At 54.4% G+C, this 17,086-nt stretch overlaps 1 protein-coding gene across 4 annotated transcripts in view; it reads right to left on the bottom strand.

The window, feature by feature from the left end:
• The window catches only part of wdr81 (WD repeat domain 81), a 35,050-nt gene that overhangs the window by 8,990 nt on the left and 8,974 nt on the right, over positions 1-17,086 (bottom strand). For 3 of the 4 annotated variants that reach the window (XM_038814759.1, XM_038814762.1, XM_038814760.1), the window contains exons 3-8: positions 16,796-16,903; positions 12,283-12,470; positions 7,698-7,879; positions 6,011-6,176; positions 2,904-3,054; positions 1,891-2,586 (exon numbers count right to left, since the gene is read on the bottom strand). In XM_038814759.1, the coding sequence (XP_038670687.1) occupies positions 1,891-2,586; positions 2,904-3,054; positions 6,011-6,176; positions 7,698-7,879; positions 12,283-12,470; positions 16,796-16,903 (1,491 nt within the window). The remainder of the gene's footprint in view (positions 1-1,890; positions 2,587-2,903; positions 3,055-6,010; positions 6,177-7,697; positions 7,880-12,282; positions 12,471-16,795; positions 16,904-17,086) is intronic. The other variant, XM_038814761.1, reaches the window with a different exon arrangement.

The raw sequence follows: 17,086 nt of genomic DNA, 5'->3' as shown, positions 1-17,086 counted from the left end.
GTGGCTGGGATGGGGGTGGCTGGGATGGGGGAGGCTGGGATGGGGGTGGCTGGGATGGGGGTGGCTGGGATGGGGGTGGCTGGGATGGGGGTGGCTGGGATGGGGGTGGCTGGGATGGGGGTGGCTGGGATGGGGGAGGCTGGGATGGGGGAGGCTGGGATGGGGGAGGCTGGGATGGGGGTGGCTGGGATGGGGGTGGCTGGGATGGGGGTGGCTGGGATGGGGGTGGCTGGGATGGGGGTGGCTGGGATGGGGGTGGCTGGGATGGGGGTGGCTGGGATGGGGGTGGCTGGGATGGGGGTGGCTGGGATGGGGGTGGCTGGGATGGGGGTGGCTGGGATGGGGGTGGCTGGGATGGGGGTGGCTGGGATGGGGGTGGCTGGGATGGGGGTGGCTGGGATGGGGGTGGCTGGGATGGGGGTGGCTGGGATGGGGGTGGCTGGGATGGGGGTGGCTGGGATGGGGGTGGCTGGGATGGGGGAGGCTGGGATGGGGGTGGCTGGGATGGGGGTGGCTGGGATGGGGGTGGCTGGGATGGGGGTGGCTGGGATGGGGGTGGCTGGGATGGGGGTGGCTGGGATGGGGGTGGCTGGGATGGGGGTGGCTGGGATGGGGGTGGCTGGGATGGGGTGTTTAAACATTCCCCAAACCCTGACATTTCCTCCAATCCAACCCGCTCGACGGGGTTTAATCAAACTGATCCTGTCCTCAGCCATTCCCTGACACACATACAGGTCCTGCTGAAACAGACACTGTGCACACACATACACCCACCCACACATACACCCACCCACACATACACCCACCCACACATACACCCACCCACACATACACCCACCCACACACACGTGCGCGGCCCCACACACACACACGCGCGCGGCCCCACACACACACACGCGCGCGGCCCCACACACACACACACACACACACACACACACGCGCGCGCGCGCGCGCGCGGCCACACACACGCGCGCGGCCCCACACACACACGCGGCCCCACACACACACGCGCGCGCGCGGCCCCACACACACACGCGCGGCCCCACACACGCGCGCGGCCCCACACACACACACGCGCGCGCGGCCCCCACACACACACACGCGCGGCCCCACACACACACGCGCGCGGCCCCACACACACACACGCGCGGCCCCACACACACACACGCGCGCGCGGCCCCACACACACACACGCGCGCGGCCCCACACACACACGCGCGCGGCCCCACACACACACGCGCGCGGCCCCACACACACACACGCGCGCGGCCCCCCACACACACACGCGCGCGGCCCCACACACACACGCGCGCGGCCCCACACACACACGCACGCGGCCCCACACACACACACACGCGGCCACACACACACACACGCGGCCACACACACACACACACGCGGCCACACACACACACACACGCGGCCACACACACACACACACGCGGCCCACACACACACACGCGGCCACACACACACACACGCGGCCACACACACACACACGCGGCCACACACACACACACGCGGCCACACACACACACACGCGGCCACACACACACACACGCGGCCACACACACACACGCGGCCACACACACACACACGCGGCCACACACACACACACGCGGCCACACACACACACACGCGGCCACACACACACACACGCGGCACACACACACACGGCCACACACACACGCGGCCACACACACACACACGCGGCCACACACACACACGCGGCCACACACACACACACTGTCGATCAGGATGAAGCAGGCATGAATTCCTCTCATCTCTTCAGGACTCGGAGCACAAAGCTGAACCCACTCGCCCCTCAGCAGGAAGCGGGGAATTGCCAGGTCAGTGTGTGGAGTTATCATCATTAATGTCAATTCTTACCTGTGAATTGGTCCCAGATGTGGACGGAGCCATCGCAGCTGACCACCTGCTGCAGGGCCTCAGCCTGATGGACGTAGAAGACAGACTTCCTGTGCTCAGAGTAGGTTAAACGTGGCTCCATCTCTCTGGTGCCATCACCATAGTTATAGAGAGACCACAGACGCACGGTCTTGTCCCGGCTCGCGCTCAGGAAAAAATCCTCACCGCTCAATGCCGACAGGCATTTGACAGTTGCCAAGTGGCCGGTGAAATGCTGCAGCCGGATTTGGTGGAAATAGAAACGTGTATCGTGTTGACTCAAGCCAATCTCGTATTGCCAGTATGCTAGCCAGTTCCCACACAGCATCCTGGCGCTCCGGGGCAGCTCCTGCTTCAGGGAACTCTCCTCCTGGGACCCTGCAAACGACAGCATGTTGGGACACGGCTTGACTTTGGCCAGGTGATGACCCCACGCTGTGGCGTGCTGCGGGATCTCAATGCGGTTCCCGACCGTCACACTCCCAAATGTCCCTGTCACTCTATCATCGCCACCCACAGTGTCCCGTACACACAGAGCAAAACGTTTCCCCTGGTGGGGCTCTGGAGAGAGGAGGTGTGGCGATTCAGGACCCGCCGCACTGACTGTTTCCTGGTACAGAGACACCAGCTTCCATACATGATCATGGTTCCACAAAACCTTCTTAATTACAGAATCTCCTGCCAACAGGAAAGAGATCAACAGTTAGAGGCACCATCACAGGCAGCAAGTCCTAGTTAGAACCTACACACACACACAGAGAAAAAAAGAGACGACGCAATGGAGGGGAGGGGTCAGAAACAATGGAACATGCCACAAGATGTCAGCTGGAGTGAGATCCTCAGTACCAGTTTCCTTCAGAAATTGAGAGCGAGGGAAAGTGAGAGAAATCGCGAGTGAGAGAAAAGGAGAGTGGCACTACGGCACACAGCTCGTTCCCCCCCTCCCCATCCCTCCACCACACTCGCCCTCCTGCCCCCTCCCCACCAGCCCTCACCAATTAGGCAGTTGAAAGGGACGTAGGCAGAATAGGCCATCTCCAGATTGAACACCACCTCCAGCTCTTCCAGGGCAGCAGGGTCACAGCCCAGTTCATCCCCATCCGACAGCCCGGCCAATCCCACTCTGGAATCTTCGCTCCCACCCATCTGCAGAGAAAACAAATCAGAGGGAATGCTGGGATTGTCAAGATGCAGAAACAATCCATTCACTTTATCAACACCAGTGACTGCTCTGAAAGAGGTGTGTGAGTGTGTGTGTGCGCGTGTATGTATGTGCGCGTGTGTGTGTATGCATGTGTGTGTGTGTATATACATGTGTGCATGCATGTTTGCGTGTGTGTATGCATGCATGTGTGTATGCATGTGTGTATGCGTATGTGTATGCGCGCATGTATGTGTATGTGTGTGTGCGCGTGTGTTTTTGTGTGTGTTTGCGTGTGTGTGCGTGTGTGCGCGTGTATGTTTGTGTGTGTGTGAGTGTGTTTTTGTGTGTGTGTGTTTATGCGTGTGTTTTTGTGTTTGTGCGTGTGTTTGTGTGTGTGTGTTTGTGAGTGTGTGTTTGTGTGTGTGTGTTTGCGAGTGTGTTTTTGCGTGTGTGTTTGTGAGTGTGTGTTTTGTGGTGTGTGTTTTGTGTGTGTGTGTTTTGTGTGTGTGTGTGAGTGTGTGTTTGTGTGTGTGTGTTTGTGAGTGTGTGTTTGCGAGTGTGTTTTTGCGAGTGTGTGTTTGTGAGTGTGTGTTTTTGTGTGTGTGTGTTTTTGTGTGTGTGTGTTTTGTGTGTGTGTTTGTGAGTGTGTGTTTGTGAGTGTGTGTTTGTGAGTGTGTGTTTGTGAGTGTGTGTTTGTGTGTGTGTTTGTGTGTGTGTTTGTGTGTGTGTTTGTGTGTGTGTTTGTGTGTGTGTTTGTGTGCGTGTTTGTGTGCGTGTTTGTGTGCGTGTTTGTGTGCGTGTTTGTGTGCGTGTTTGTGTGCGTGTTTGTGTGCGTGTTTGTGTGCGTGTTTGTGTGCGTGTTTGTGTGCGTGTTTGTGTGAGTGTTTGTGTGCGTGTTTGTGTGCGTGTTTGTGTGCGTGTTTGTGTGCGTGTTTGTGTGCGTGTTTGTGTGCGTGTTTGTGTGCGTGTTTGTGTGCGTGTTTGTGTGCGTGTTTGTGTGCGTGTTTGTGTGCGTGTTTGTGTGCGTGTTTGTGTGCGTGTTTGTGTGCGTGTTTGTGTGCGTGTTTGTGTGCGTGTTTGTGTGCGTGTTTGTGTGCGTGTTTGTGTGCGTGTTTGTGTGCGTGTTTGTGTGCGTGTTTGTGTGCGTGTTTGTGTGCTTGTGTGTGTGCGGTTTGTGTGGCGTGTTTGTGTGGTTGTTGTGCGTGTTTGTGTGCGTGTTTGTGTGCGTGTTTGTGTGCGTGTTTGTGTGCGTGTTTGTGTGCGTGTTTGTGTGCGTGTTTGTGTGGTGTTTGTGTGCGTGTTTGTGTGCGTGTTTTGTGTGCGTGTTTGTGTGCGTGTTTGTGCGTGTTTGTGTGCGTGTTTGTGTGCGTGTTTGTGTGCGTGTTTGTGTGCGTGTTGTGTGCGTGTTTGTGTGCGTGTTTGTGTGCGTGTTTGTGTGCGTGTGGTTTTGTGTGTTTGTGCGTGTGTTTGTGTGTGTGTTGTGTTTGTGCGTGTGTTTGTGCGTGTGTGTTTGTGAGTGTGTGCGTGTGTGTTTTGTGTGTTTGTGCGTGTGTTTTTGTGTGTGTTTGTGCGTGTGTTTTGTGTGTGTTTGTGCGTGTGTTTTGCGTGTGTGTTTGTGCGTGTGTGTTTGTGTTTGTGCGTGTGTGTTTTTGTGTGTGTGTTTGTGTTTTTGTGTGTTTGTGCGTGTGTTGTGCGTGTGTGTGTGTGTTTGTGCGTGTGTTTGTGCGTGTGTGTTTGTGAGTGTGTGCGTGTGTGTTTTTGTGTGTTTGTGCGTGTGTTTTTGTGTGTGTTTGTGCGTGTGTTTTTGTGTGTGTTTGTGCGTGTGTTTTTGCGTGTGTGTTTGTGCGTGTGTGTTTGTGTTTGTGCGTGTGTGTTTTTGTGTGTGCGTTTGTGTTTTTGTGTGTTTGTGCGTGTGTTTTGTGTTTGTGCCTGTGTTTTTGTGCGTGTGTTTTTGTGTTTGTGTGTGTGTGTTTGTGCGTGTGTGTTTGTGCGTGTGTGTTTGTGCGTGTGTGTTTGTGCGTGTGTGTTTGTGCGTGTGTGTTTGTGCGTGTGTGTTTGTGCGTGTGTGTTTGTGCGTGTGTGTTTGTGCGTGTGTGTTTGTGCGTGTGTGTTTGTGCGTGTGTGTTTGTGCGTGTGTGTTTGTGCGTGTGTGTTTGTGCGTGTGTGTTTGTGCGTGTGTGTTTGTGCGTGTGTGTTTGTGCGTGTGTGTTTGTGCGTGTGTGTTTGTGCGTGTGTGTTTGTGCGTGTGTGTTTGTGCGTGTGTGTTTGTGCGTGTGTGTTTGTGCGTGTGTGTTTGTGAGTGTGTGTTTGTGAGTGTGTGTTTGTGAGTGTGTGTTTGTGAGTGTGTGTTTGTGAGTGTGTTTTTGTGCGTGTGTTTTTGTGCGTGTGTTTTTGTGCGTGTGTGTTTGTGCGTGTGTGTGTGCGTGTGTGTGTTTGTGCGTGTGTGTGTTTGTGCGTGTGTGTGTTTGTGCGTGTGTGTGTTTGTGCGTGTGTGTGTTTGTGCGTGTGTGTGTTTGTGCGTGTGTGTGTTTGTGCGTGTGTGTGTTTTTGTGTGTCCGTGCATGTGTGTCACCTCCACACCTGGGAGAGGTCACTGGGAAAACTATTTCCACACTAACCCTCCCAGCACACAGCCCGGGAAAGGTGTTCATTCAGGGATAGACATTCCACACAATCCATGTTGGAATCACCAATCAGATGTTTGGCTTCTCGTGTTGCAAATTTGAATAAAAACCTCACAATTCAATCACCCCATTCTCAACGTCAGCAGCTCACCGACATTTTAGAATCTCCCAAACACACTTTGCAACGGTACAGCCCCCCCCCCCCCTCCCCGTACGCATGCTCTGGGAATATCAGTCTGTTGTCTGTGTGGTTGGATTTGAGCTGAGCGATACCATTGTGCTCTGCTTAGTTATTAACTGCACGAGATGTGGATATTAATGGAAGGGATCCTACCTGCTCCTTCAGTCCAGAAAGGACCGAGAATCCTTGAAAGAATCGACGCAGTGTCTCACTCATGTGCTGGGTCACCATCTCCTGTCCAATTCTCAGAGAAACCAGCACAATCAGACTGAGTGTCTTCACACAGAGTACTGTGCGAGCCTGTGCTCTGCTGGGGAAACTGACACACACACATACTGGTTACAAACACCTACTACAATTCAGAACCCACCCACTGTGCTACAGTCGAGAATGGCAACTGCTCGGGAATCATCGACACCCTGGACACTCTGCATTCACCCTGATCAAAGAACAGGCAAACCGAGCAAGGCCCTGCACTGTCCCCATCAAACACTCCCAGGACAGGTACTGCACGGGGTTAGATACAGAGTAAAGCTCCCTTTACACTGTCCCAATCAAACTCTCCCAGGACAGGTACAGCACTAGGTTAGATACAGAGTAAAGCTCCCTCTACACTGTCCCCATCAAACACTCCCAGGACAGGTACAGCACAGGGGTTAGATACAGAGTAAAGCTCCCTCTACACTGTCCCCATCAAACACTCCCAGGACAGGTACAGCACGGGGTTAGATACAGAGTAAAGCTCCCTCTACACTGTCCCCATCAAACACTCCCAGGACAGGTACAGCACGGGGTTAGATACAGAGTAAAGCTCCCTCTACACTGTCCCCATCAAACACTCCCAGGACAGGTACAGCACGGGGTTAGATACAGAGTAAAGCTCCCTCTACACTGTCCCCATCAAACACTCCCAGGACAGGTACAGCACGGGGTTAGATACAGAGTAAAGCTCCCTCTACACTGTCCCCATCAAACACTCCCAGGACAGGTACAGCACGGGGTTAGATACAGAGTAAAGCTCCCTCTACACTGTTCCCATCAAACACTCCCAGGACAGGTACAGCACGGGGTTAGATACAGAGTAAAGCTCCCTCTACACTGTCCCCATCAAACACTCCCAGGACAAGTACAGCACGGGGTTAGATACAGAGTAAAGCTCCCTCTACACTGTCCCCAACAAACACTCCCAGGACAGGTACAGCACGGGGTTAGATACAGAGTAAAGCTCCCTCTACACTGTCCCCATCAAACACTCCCAGGACAGGTACAGCACGGGGTTAGATACAGAGTAAAGCTCCCTCTACACTGTCCCCATCAAACACTCCCAGGATAGGTACAGCACGGGGTTAGATACAGAGTAAAGCTCCCTCTACACTGTCCCCATCAAACACTTCCAGGATAGGTACAGCACGGGGTTAGATACAGAGTAAAGCTCCCTCTACACTGTCCCCATCAAACACTCCCAGGATAGGTACAGCACGGGGTTAGATACAGAGTAAAGCTCCCTCTACTCTGTCCTCAATGTACCTCAGTTCTAATCACAGGAATCCTCAACTGGCGTAAATTGTTTTTCCCATTTCTCTCAGCCTCAGTTTTCAGTCCAGTCTGGAACTTTGTGAATTGACCCGAGGCTCAGTGAAACTCCCCAGAGGTTTGCACGGTGGGATTGGTGTACACACTCTGGAGGATTCAGTTAGTGTCTGGGACTGGTTGCTGTTAATCACAGCTCTCCAGGGCCAGCTTTGGAGCCCTGCTCTCTGGGCTCTGTTGGAGGTAAATGAATGAAGCTTGAGGGGGCCGGATGGGTTGCCCAAGCAGATCTCTGGCACCTTGGACCTACCTGGTGTTTGGGGAGGTGAGAACCTCCAGCACTGGAAGCAGCACCTCCTGGTTAATCTTGGGCAGCACATCCATTAAGGTGCTGTCAGACAGGTAAACAATGATCTTCTGCATCAGGACAACACCAGTCAGCAGACCCGCCTCCTTCCGACTGTTCAAGCGCCAAGTGTTGCTGGGACCAACCTGCAGGGTCAGAGGTCAGACTGCCATTAATTCCCTCGTCCACGGTAAGTGATGAAATTACCTCAATCCAGTCGTTTACGGAGGATTAGCAACTAGCCATAGGCGGTAAATTACAAAAACAGCAGACAGCCTTGGTCACGTGACCTCAATATTTACTGTCATGTGGTGTGTGCCTGGGAACGTTATTGCGTTTTGCAGGTGATGGTATAACACAGGGAAATTGCTGTGTCTCCATCAGGTTTGACAGGCGGGTGAGTCTGATCCAGGGACTCACATTGGTTCCTGCCTAAAGAACAGGAACTCTTTGGCGATGAGCTGTGTGCTTGTCACTCTCTCCCTGAGAAAGGAGGACATTTCATTCATCCCCCTGTTTTGATTTTCTATCTGTCCATTGTTACAGTGATCTGTGCATCCGGATCCCTGGATCTCTCGGGATCTCCTCTGTTTCTCGATTCTCACCACTCGAATATCACTAATCTCACCCTCAGTGGAATTTAAACCCAGATTCACCCAATCGCCTCATCCATCATTCGATACTCCTGTAAACACTGAACCACCAGGAAAGTAGCTGTGAGCCGCAGTCACTGGGGTAATGTCCATATGGTGGCATTAATCAGCACACAGCAATATCTCACAGCCAGCAATTCCACACGGACCAGATTTAATTGAAGGATATGAAGGTCAAGGGAGCAAATTCTCCTGATCTTCCTCAAAAAGTAATGCAATCTTTTATATGCAACATGAAAGGGCTTTGGATTCACACCTGAAAGACAGCCCTTCCAACAGTGCAGCATTCCCTCAGTACTGACCCTCTGACAGTGCAGCACTCCCTCAGTACTGACCCTCTGACAGTGCGGCACTCCCTCAGTACTGACCCTCTGACAGTGCAGCACTCCCTCAGTACTGACCCTCTGACAGTGCGGCACTCCCTCAGTACTGACCCTCTGACAGTGCAGCACTCCCTCAGTACTGACCCTCTGACAGTGCGGCACTCCCTCAGTACTGACCCTCTGACAGTGCGGCACTCGCTCAGTACTGACCCTCTGACAGTGCAGCGCTCCCTCAGTACTGACCCTCTGACAGTGCGGCACTCCCTCAGTACTGACCCTCTGACAGTGCAGCACTCCCTCAGTACTGACCCTCTGACAGTGCAGCACTCCCTCAGTACTGACCCTCTGACAGTGCGGCACTCCCTCAGTACTGACCCTCTGACAGTGCGGTACTCCCTCAGTACTGACCCTCTGACAGTGCGGCACTCCCTCAGTACTGACCCTCTGACAGTGCAGCACTCCCTCAGCACTGACCCTCTGACAGTGCAGCACTCCCTCAGTACTGACCCTCTGACAGTGCAGGCACTTCCTCAGTACTGACCCTCTGACAGTGCAGCGCTCCCTCAGTACTGACCCTCTGACAGTGCAGGCATTCCCTCAGTACTGACCCTCTGACAGTGCAGCTCTCCCTCAGTACTGACCCGTCTGACAGTGCGGCACTCCCTCAGTACTGACCCTCTGACAGTGCAGCATTCCCTCAGTACTGACCCTCTGACAGTGCGGCACTCCCTCAGTACTGCACTGGGAACATCAGCTGTATCTTGCGTTTTGTTCACTGGAGAGAGATTTGAATTGTGTTTTTTTTCATTCATTTATGGGATCGGGGTCACGGTGTCGTCCTGCATTTATTGTCATTCCTCCTCTCCCTCGTGTAGGTTGGTAGTGAGTTGCTTTCTTGAATCCCTGACGTCCCCGAGATGCAGGTATACCCACTCTGCTGTTAGGTTTACCATTTCCATCTCGAAGGATAAGAGCAGCAGATACCTGGGAACCCCACCACCTGGAGCTTCCCCTCCAACTCACTCACCACCCTGACTGGGGAATATATCGGCCGATCCTTCACTGTCGCTGGGGCAACATCCTCCCTAACAGCACAGTGGGTGTACCTACACCACATGGACTGTGACAGTTCAATATCACCTTCTGTAGGGCAATTAGGGATGGGCAATAAATGTTTGCCTGGCCAAGACACCCACATCCCTTCAGTGAATTTGACAAAGTGAGGAGCCGTGTATGATGCGGCTCAGTGTCAAATTGTGTCCGGATAAAACTTCGGTGAAACGCCTAAGGATGTTCCACAACATCAAAGATGTTGCTGTTTACATTGCGGAAATCTGACCAGGTGTATTCCAGGAAACTCAAAATATCATCCAGGTCGATGGTCAGCCAATGGCACAGGTCGATGGTCAGCCGACGGCACAGGTCGATGGTCAGCCAATGGCACAGGTCGATGGTCAGCCAATGGCACAGGTCGATGGTCAGCCGATGGCACAGGTCGATGGTCAGCCGACGGCACAGGTCGATGGTCAGCCGACGGCACAGGTCGATGGTCAGCCAACGGCACAGGTCGATGGTCAGCCAATGGCACAGGTCGATGGTCAGCCGACGGCACAGGTCGATGGTCAGCTGACGGCACAGGTCGATGGTCAGCCAATGGCACAGGTCGATGGTCAGCCAATGGCACAGGTCGATGGTCAGGTAATGGCACAGGTCGATGGTCAGCCGACGGCACAGGTCGATGGTCATCCAATGGCACAGGTCGATGGTCAGCCGATGGCACAGGTCGATGGTCAGCCGATGGCACAGGTCGATGGTCAGCCAATGGCACAGGTCAATGGACAGCCAATGGCACAGGTCAATGGTCAGCCAATGGCACAGGTCGATGGTCAGCCAATGGCACAGGTCGATGGTCAGCCAATGGCACAGGTCGATGGTCAGCCTATGGCACAGGTCGATGGTCAGCCAATGGCACAGGTCAATGGACAGCCAATGGCACAGGTCGATGGTCAGCCAATGGCACAGGTCGATGGTCAGCCAATGGCACAGGTCGATGGTCAGCCTATGGCACAGGTCGATGGTCAGCCAATGGCACAGGTCGATGGTCAGCCTATGGCACAGGTCAATGGTCAGCCAATGGCACAGGTCGATGGTCAGCCGATGGCACAGGTCGATGGTCAGCCGATGGCACAGGTCGATGGTCAGCCAATGGCACAGGTCGATGGTCAGCCAATGGCACAGGTCGATGGTCAGCCTATGGCACAGGTCGATGGTCAGCCAATGGCACAGGTCGATGGTCAGCCAATGGCACAGGTCGATGGTCAGCCGATGGCACAGGTCGATGGTCAGCCAATGGCACAGGTCGATGGTCAGCCGACAGCACAGGTCGATGGTCAGCCAATGGCACAGGTCGATGGTCAGCCAATGGCACAGGTCGATGGTCAGCCGACAGCACAGGTCGATGGTCAGCCAATGGCACAGGTCGATGGTCAGCCAATGGCACAGGTCGATGGTCAGCCGACGGCACAGGTCGATGGTCAGCCAATGGCACAGGTCGATGGTCAGCCGACGGCACAGGTCAATGGTCAGCCAATGGCACAGGTCGATGGTCAGGTAATGGCACAGGTCGATGGTCAGCCAATGGCACAGGTCGATGGTCAGGTAATGGCACAGGTCGATGGTCAGGTAATGGCACAGGTCGATGGTCAGGTAATGGCACAGGTCGATGGTCAGCCAATGGCACAGGTCGATGGTCAGCCGACGGCACAGGTCGATGGTCAGCCAATGGCACAGGTCGATGGTCAGGTAATGGCACAGGTCGATGGTCAGCCGATGGCACAGGTCGATGGTCAGCCAATGGCACAGGTCGATGGTCAGCCAATGGCACAGGTCGATGGTCAGCCAATGGCACAGGTCGATGGTCAGCCGATGGCACAGGTCGATGGTCAGGTAATGGCACAGGTCGATGGTCAGCCAATGGCACAGGTCGATGGTCAGCCAATGGCACAGGTCGATGGTCAGCCAATGGCACAGGTCGATGGTCAGCCAACGGCACAGGTCGATGGTCAGCCTATGGCACAGGTCGATGGTCAGCCGATGGCACAGGTCGATGGTCAGCCAATGGCACAGGTCGATGGTCAGCCGACAGTACAGGTCGATGGTCAGCCGACGGCACAGGTCGATGGTCAGGTAATGGCACAGGTCAATGGTCAGCCAATGGCACAGGTCGATGGTCAGCCGACGGCACAGGTCGATGGTCAGGTAATGGCACAGGTCGATGGTCAGCCGACAGCACACGTCGATGGTCAGCCGACGGCACAGGTCGATGGTCAGCCGACGGCACAGGTCGATGGTCAGCCGACGGCACAGGTCGATGGTCAGGGACATTACCAAGCTGCCAGAGACTGAATCCAGATGGAAATATGTTAGTTAAAACCTAAAACACAACAGGTTAGACAGAGCATCAATAACAGATTCAGGTAAAACACTCTGCTCCTCATGCTCAGCATTCTCAACAAAACACTGGCTGCTGAAATTCCGCTTTGGAGAAGACGGGAATGTCCACATTGAGCTTACCACATACGCGATATAGGTGAGGCACTGATATGTGAGCACTGCTTCTCCGTACAGCATAGCCACGTGCATCAGACACTCAAGGACAGGCTTCGCAATCAGGTCACCCAGCACTGGCCGTCGCTCATAGATATTCCCAACATCTGTCTCATTCTCATCACCCAGCAACACAAACTGATGTTTCTCAGGACCTGTAAGGAAGCAGAATGAAAATTAATTCCATTCATTTCAGCTGCCAGGAAGGTTTCGAGGTCAACATTAGAGGAACATCAGTGTTTCAGTTATTGTGTATGTTCCATCCCACCCCTCCCCATCCAGCTTTGACCACCGCGCCCCCACCCAACCCCACCCACACTCAAATATTCCATCAGGCTGTTGGCAGAATTCCTCACTCGCTCCTCCGGGGAACGGAGCATCCTGGGACTCGCTCCTGGGACTCGCTCCTGCGGGGAACGGAGCATCCTGGGACTCGCTCCTGTGGGGAACGGAGCATCCTGGGACTCGCTCCTGGGACTCGCTCCTGCGGGGAACGGAGCATCCTGGGACTCGCTCCTGCGGGGAACGGAGCATCCTGGGACTCGCTCCTGGGACTCGCTCCTGCGGGGAACGGAGCATCCTGGGACTCGCTCCTGCGGGGAACGGAGCATCCTGGGACTCGCTCCTGGGACTCGCTCCTGCGGGGAACGGAGCATCCTGGGACTCGCTCCTGCGGGGAACGGAGCATCCTGGGACTCGCTCCTGGGACTCGCTCCTACGGGGAACGGAGCATCCTGGGACTCGCTCCTACGGGGAACGGAGCATCCTGGGACTCGCTCCTGGGACTCGCTCCTGGGACTCGCTCCTGCGGGGAACGGAGACATCCTGGGACTCGCTCCTGCGGGGAACGGAGCATCCTGGGACTTGCTCCTGTGGGGAACGGAGCATCCTGGGACTCACTCCTGCGGGGAACGGAGACATCCTGGGACTCGCTCCTGGGACTTGCTCCTGGGACTCGCTCCTGCGGGGAACAGAGCATCCTGGGACTTGCTCCTGTGGGGAACGGAGCATCCTGGGACTCGCTCCTGCGGGGAACGGAGACATCCTGGGACTCGCTCCTGGGACTCGCTCCTGCGGGGAACGGAGCATCCTGGGACTCGCTCCTGCGGGGAACAGAGACATCCTGGGACTCGCTCCTGCGGGGAACGGCGCATCCTGGGACTCGCTCCTGCGGGGAACAGAGACATCCTGGGACTCGCTCCTGCGGGGAACAGAGACATCCTGGGACTCGCTCCTGGGACTCGCTCCTGCGGGGAACGGAGACATCCTGGGACTCGCTCCTGGGACTCGCTCCTGCGGGGAACGGAGCATCCTGGGACTTGCTCCTGTGGGGAACGGAGCATCCTGGGACTCGCTCCTGCGGGGAACGGAGACATCCTGGGACTCGCTCCTGGGACTCGCTCCTGCGGGGAACGGAGCATCCTGGGACTCGCTCCTGCGGGGAACAGAGACATCCTGGGACTCGCTCCTGCGGGGAACAGAGACATCCTGGGACTCGCTCCTGCGGGGAACAGAGACATCCTGGACTCGCTCCTGCGGGGAACAGAGACATCCTGGGACTCGCTCCTGGGACTCGCTCCTGGGACTCGCTCCTGCGGGGAACGGAGCATCCTGGGACTTGCTCCTGTGGGGAACGGAGCATCCTGGGACTCGCTCCTGCGGGGAACGGAGCGCTCCTGGGACTCGCTCCTGGGACTCGCTCCTGCGGGGAACGGAGCATCCTGGGACTCGCTCCTGCGGGGAACAGAGACATCCTGGGACTCGCTCCTACGGGGAACAGAGACATCCTGGGACTCGCTCCTGTGACTCGCTCCTGGGACTCGCTCCTGCGGGGAACGGAGACATCCTGGGACTCGCTCCTGCGGGGAACGGAGACATCCTGGGACTCGCTCCTGCGGGGAACGGAGACATCCTGGGACTCGCTCCTGCGGGGAACGGAGACATCCTGGGACTCGCTCCTGCGGGGAACGGAGACATCCTGGGACTCGCTCCTGCGGGGAACGGAGACATCCTGGGACTCGCTCCTGCGGGGAACGGAGACATCCTGGGACTCGCTCCTGGGACTCGCTCCTGGGACTCGCTCCTGGGACTCGCTCCTGGGACTCGCTCCTGGGACTCGCTCCTGGACTCGCTCCTGGGACTCGCTCCTGGGACTCGCTCCTGGGACTCGCTCCTGCGGGGAACGGAGACATCCTGGGACTCGCTCCTGCGGGGAACGGAGCATCCTGGGACTCGCTCCTACGGGAACGGAGACATCCTGGGACTCGCTCCTGCGGGGAACAGAGACATCCTGGGACTCGCTCCTGCGGGGAACAGAGACATCCTGGGACTCGCTCCTGGGACTCGCTCCTGCGGGGAACGGAGACATCCTGGGACTCGCTCCTGCGGGGAACGGAGCATCCTGGGACTCGCTCCTGCGGGGAACGGGGGGGAATAATTGTCATGTGAGAGTACCTTTAAGAAATGGGTGTTTACAAAATGTACCTTTAAGAAATGAGTTTTTATCAGTGATGTCTTGGAGTGGGTGGAGCTGGGCTGTCTGTCAGCTTTTTACTTTCGTTTTATTCTGTTTGCTGCAGGGTGTGTTTTGTTTTAGTTTTCAGTGTTGGAGCTGAAGCCAGACAGAGCAGGTGTACTGCTGTTCTCTCTGCTATCAAAAGACTATCTCTTGATCATTTGGTGAATTCAGAATTATAAATGTTCTCAGTAGTGAATATAAGCCTGATGTGCTTCTGTTAAAAGGTGTTTCTTCTGTCTTCTGGATGTTGTTTGGGAAGTTATTAAGCATTACTTAGTGTTGTAGACTTTGGGGGTTGTATTTGAATTAATAGTTGCTAAGATGTTCACTGTATGTTTTAAAAAGGTTAACTTGAGTTCATAGAATAAACATTGCTTTGCTTTAAAAAAATCAGTTTCCATTTCTGCTGTACCACACCTGTAGAGTGGGCCGTGTGCTCCCCATACCACAATCTATTAAAAGTTGTGGGTCAGGTAAACTCCATGATACACTTTGGGGTTCTCTAATCCCTGGCCCATAACATAAAGGGGAATGTTGGAAAAAGACATGACAGAGAAAGAAATAGAAGGATAGGGGACAGTGTTAGAAGTTTCATGTGAAGTTTGATGAATGTAACAAATCGGCATATATATTGTATTTTATATCTGTTTCAGTATTAAAGAATCTAGTTTTAAGGCTGCCAGATAATCTGTCTGGAGAAGGGGCAATTAAGATACCATAAAAGTGAGATCATCATTAATTCCAAACAAATATGAGTTTACAAAGAGGATTAATGAAATCTTTTCATGATTGCTGGAGATTCCCCGGTGAGTAGATAATTTGAGACTTAGGTCGGCATGCCATGAGATCGAAGTGGGATAAAGATGATACAATTAATGGAAGGAGCCAGGTCTGTACCAGGCAGTTTCGCTTTTTGTTTTGCTACACTGAGCAGCAGCGTTTGCCAAAGGCTGTCAGGTTAGTCTGACACTGACAGAAGGATCTGCAAGCTGTTTCCTGACAGGACCTTGCTCTCTCTTCAAGCAATATTTCCAAGAATTCTCTATTGAAAAGTGTACAAGTAACCCTGTGTTTGCTAACTTTATTTCCAAGCGGCTTTTGACCTGCTTAATCGCAGATAGAGAAGGTATAAATTAGATGTCAAAGTGTTTCCTTTTATTGTTAAGAATTATTTAACTGTTCATTGTAAACTATTTTCTGGGATGTTAATGTAGTTTCATCCTGGGTTAATAATAAAAGTTTGTTTTAAAGTAACATATCCCTATTTTTCTGTGGAATCACTCCTGGAGTGAAGTATTCCTTTCCTGCAGTTTTAGGAATTGGTGTTCTTGTGCTGTATCCTGCCAAATGTAGGGGTTTGGTCTGGGATCTTGACAGAAGCATAATCACCAGATAGGACAACCGGCCTACTCCTGGGACGAGGAGAGTTTCTGCAATTCTGGTTCAGCTCAGAGATTGGGGGGGGGGGGGGGGGGGGGGGGGGGGAGAGAGTTATCAGAGCCTCTCCCCCCCCCCCACCCCCAGTTTCAAATCCAAACTGACCATTACTTTGGAGACGTGACCTTTGACCTGTAAAGTCAGTAAATTTCAACACGGTTCATCAGAAACGCTGTTCATTCCGAAACTCCCTGGGATAATCACATTCCCATTCCCAACTGAACAGAGCCAGGGTCACAGTCTGTCCCTGCAGGTCTGCCAGCTGCAGCCAGCACTCTCCCAATGGCCAGCGGCAATGGGACTCAGAAACTTCAAAAGGATTTGTTTTTTAAAAAGAAGCCAAGCAATCGGATTTTGGAGCTTCAGTAAGTTCAAACACAGCCGGGGCCACAACCTTCCGAGTCCGGGATCGCTGTGCCAATCCCAAACAGCTGGGAACAACTGCAAGGTAGTAGAACAAATTTAAACCAAGATTATCATTGCACATCCGGCTGACCGCCATTGGCTTGTAAAGGGTTAAATTACCAAAGTAGCAGCTGACGAGCAGACGGAGAAGATTGCGGACAATATATCTGGAGCTGAGCGTCGGTCCCAGCTTTGCTGCCAACCATCTCACCGTCTTACAGGCTGTGTCTGCATCAGAAACAGAACCACACAGTCACCAACAGGCAGCAACAACAAGACAGACACCCCCACCCACCCGGAGACCCCCCACCTCGACGCCCCACCCACCCACCCGGAGACCCCCCACCCACCCACCCGGAGACCCCCCACCTCGACGCCCCACCCACCCACCCGGAGACGCCCCACCCACCC

The sequence above is a fragment of the Scyliorhinus canicula genome, chromosome 12, assembly GCF_902713615.1.
Source record: "Scyliorhinus canicula chromosome 12, sScyCan1.1, whole genome shotgun sequence".
Classification (NCBI taxonomy): domain Eukaryota; kingdom Metazoa; phylum Chordata; class Chondrichthyes; order Carcharhiniformes; family Scyliorhinidae; genus Scyliorhinus; species Scyliorhinus canicula.
Note: the sequence above shows the minus strand (reverse complement) of the source record. Positions and strands in the feature narration are given on the sequence as shown.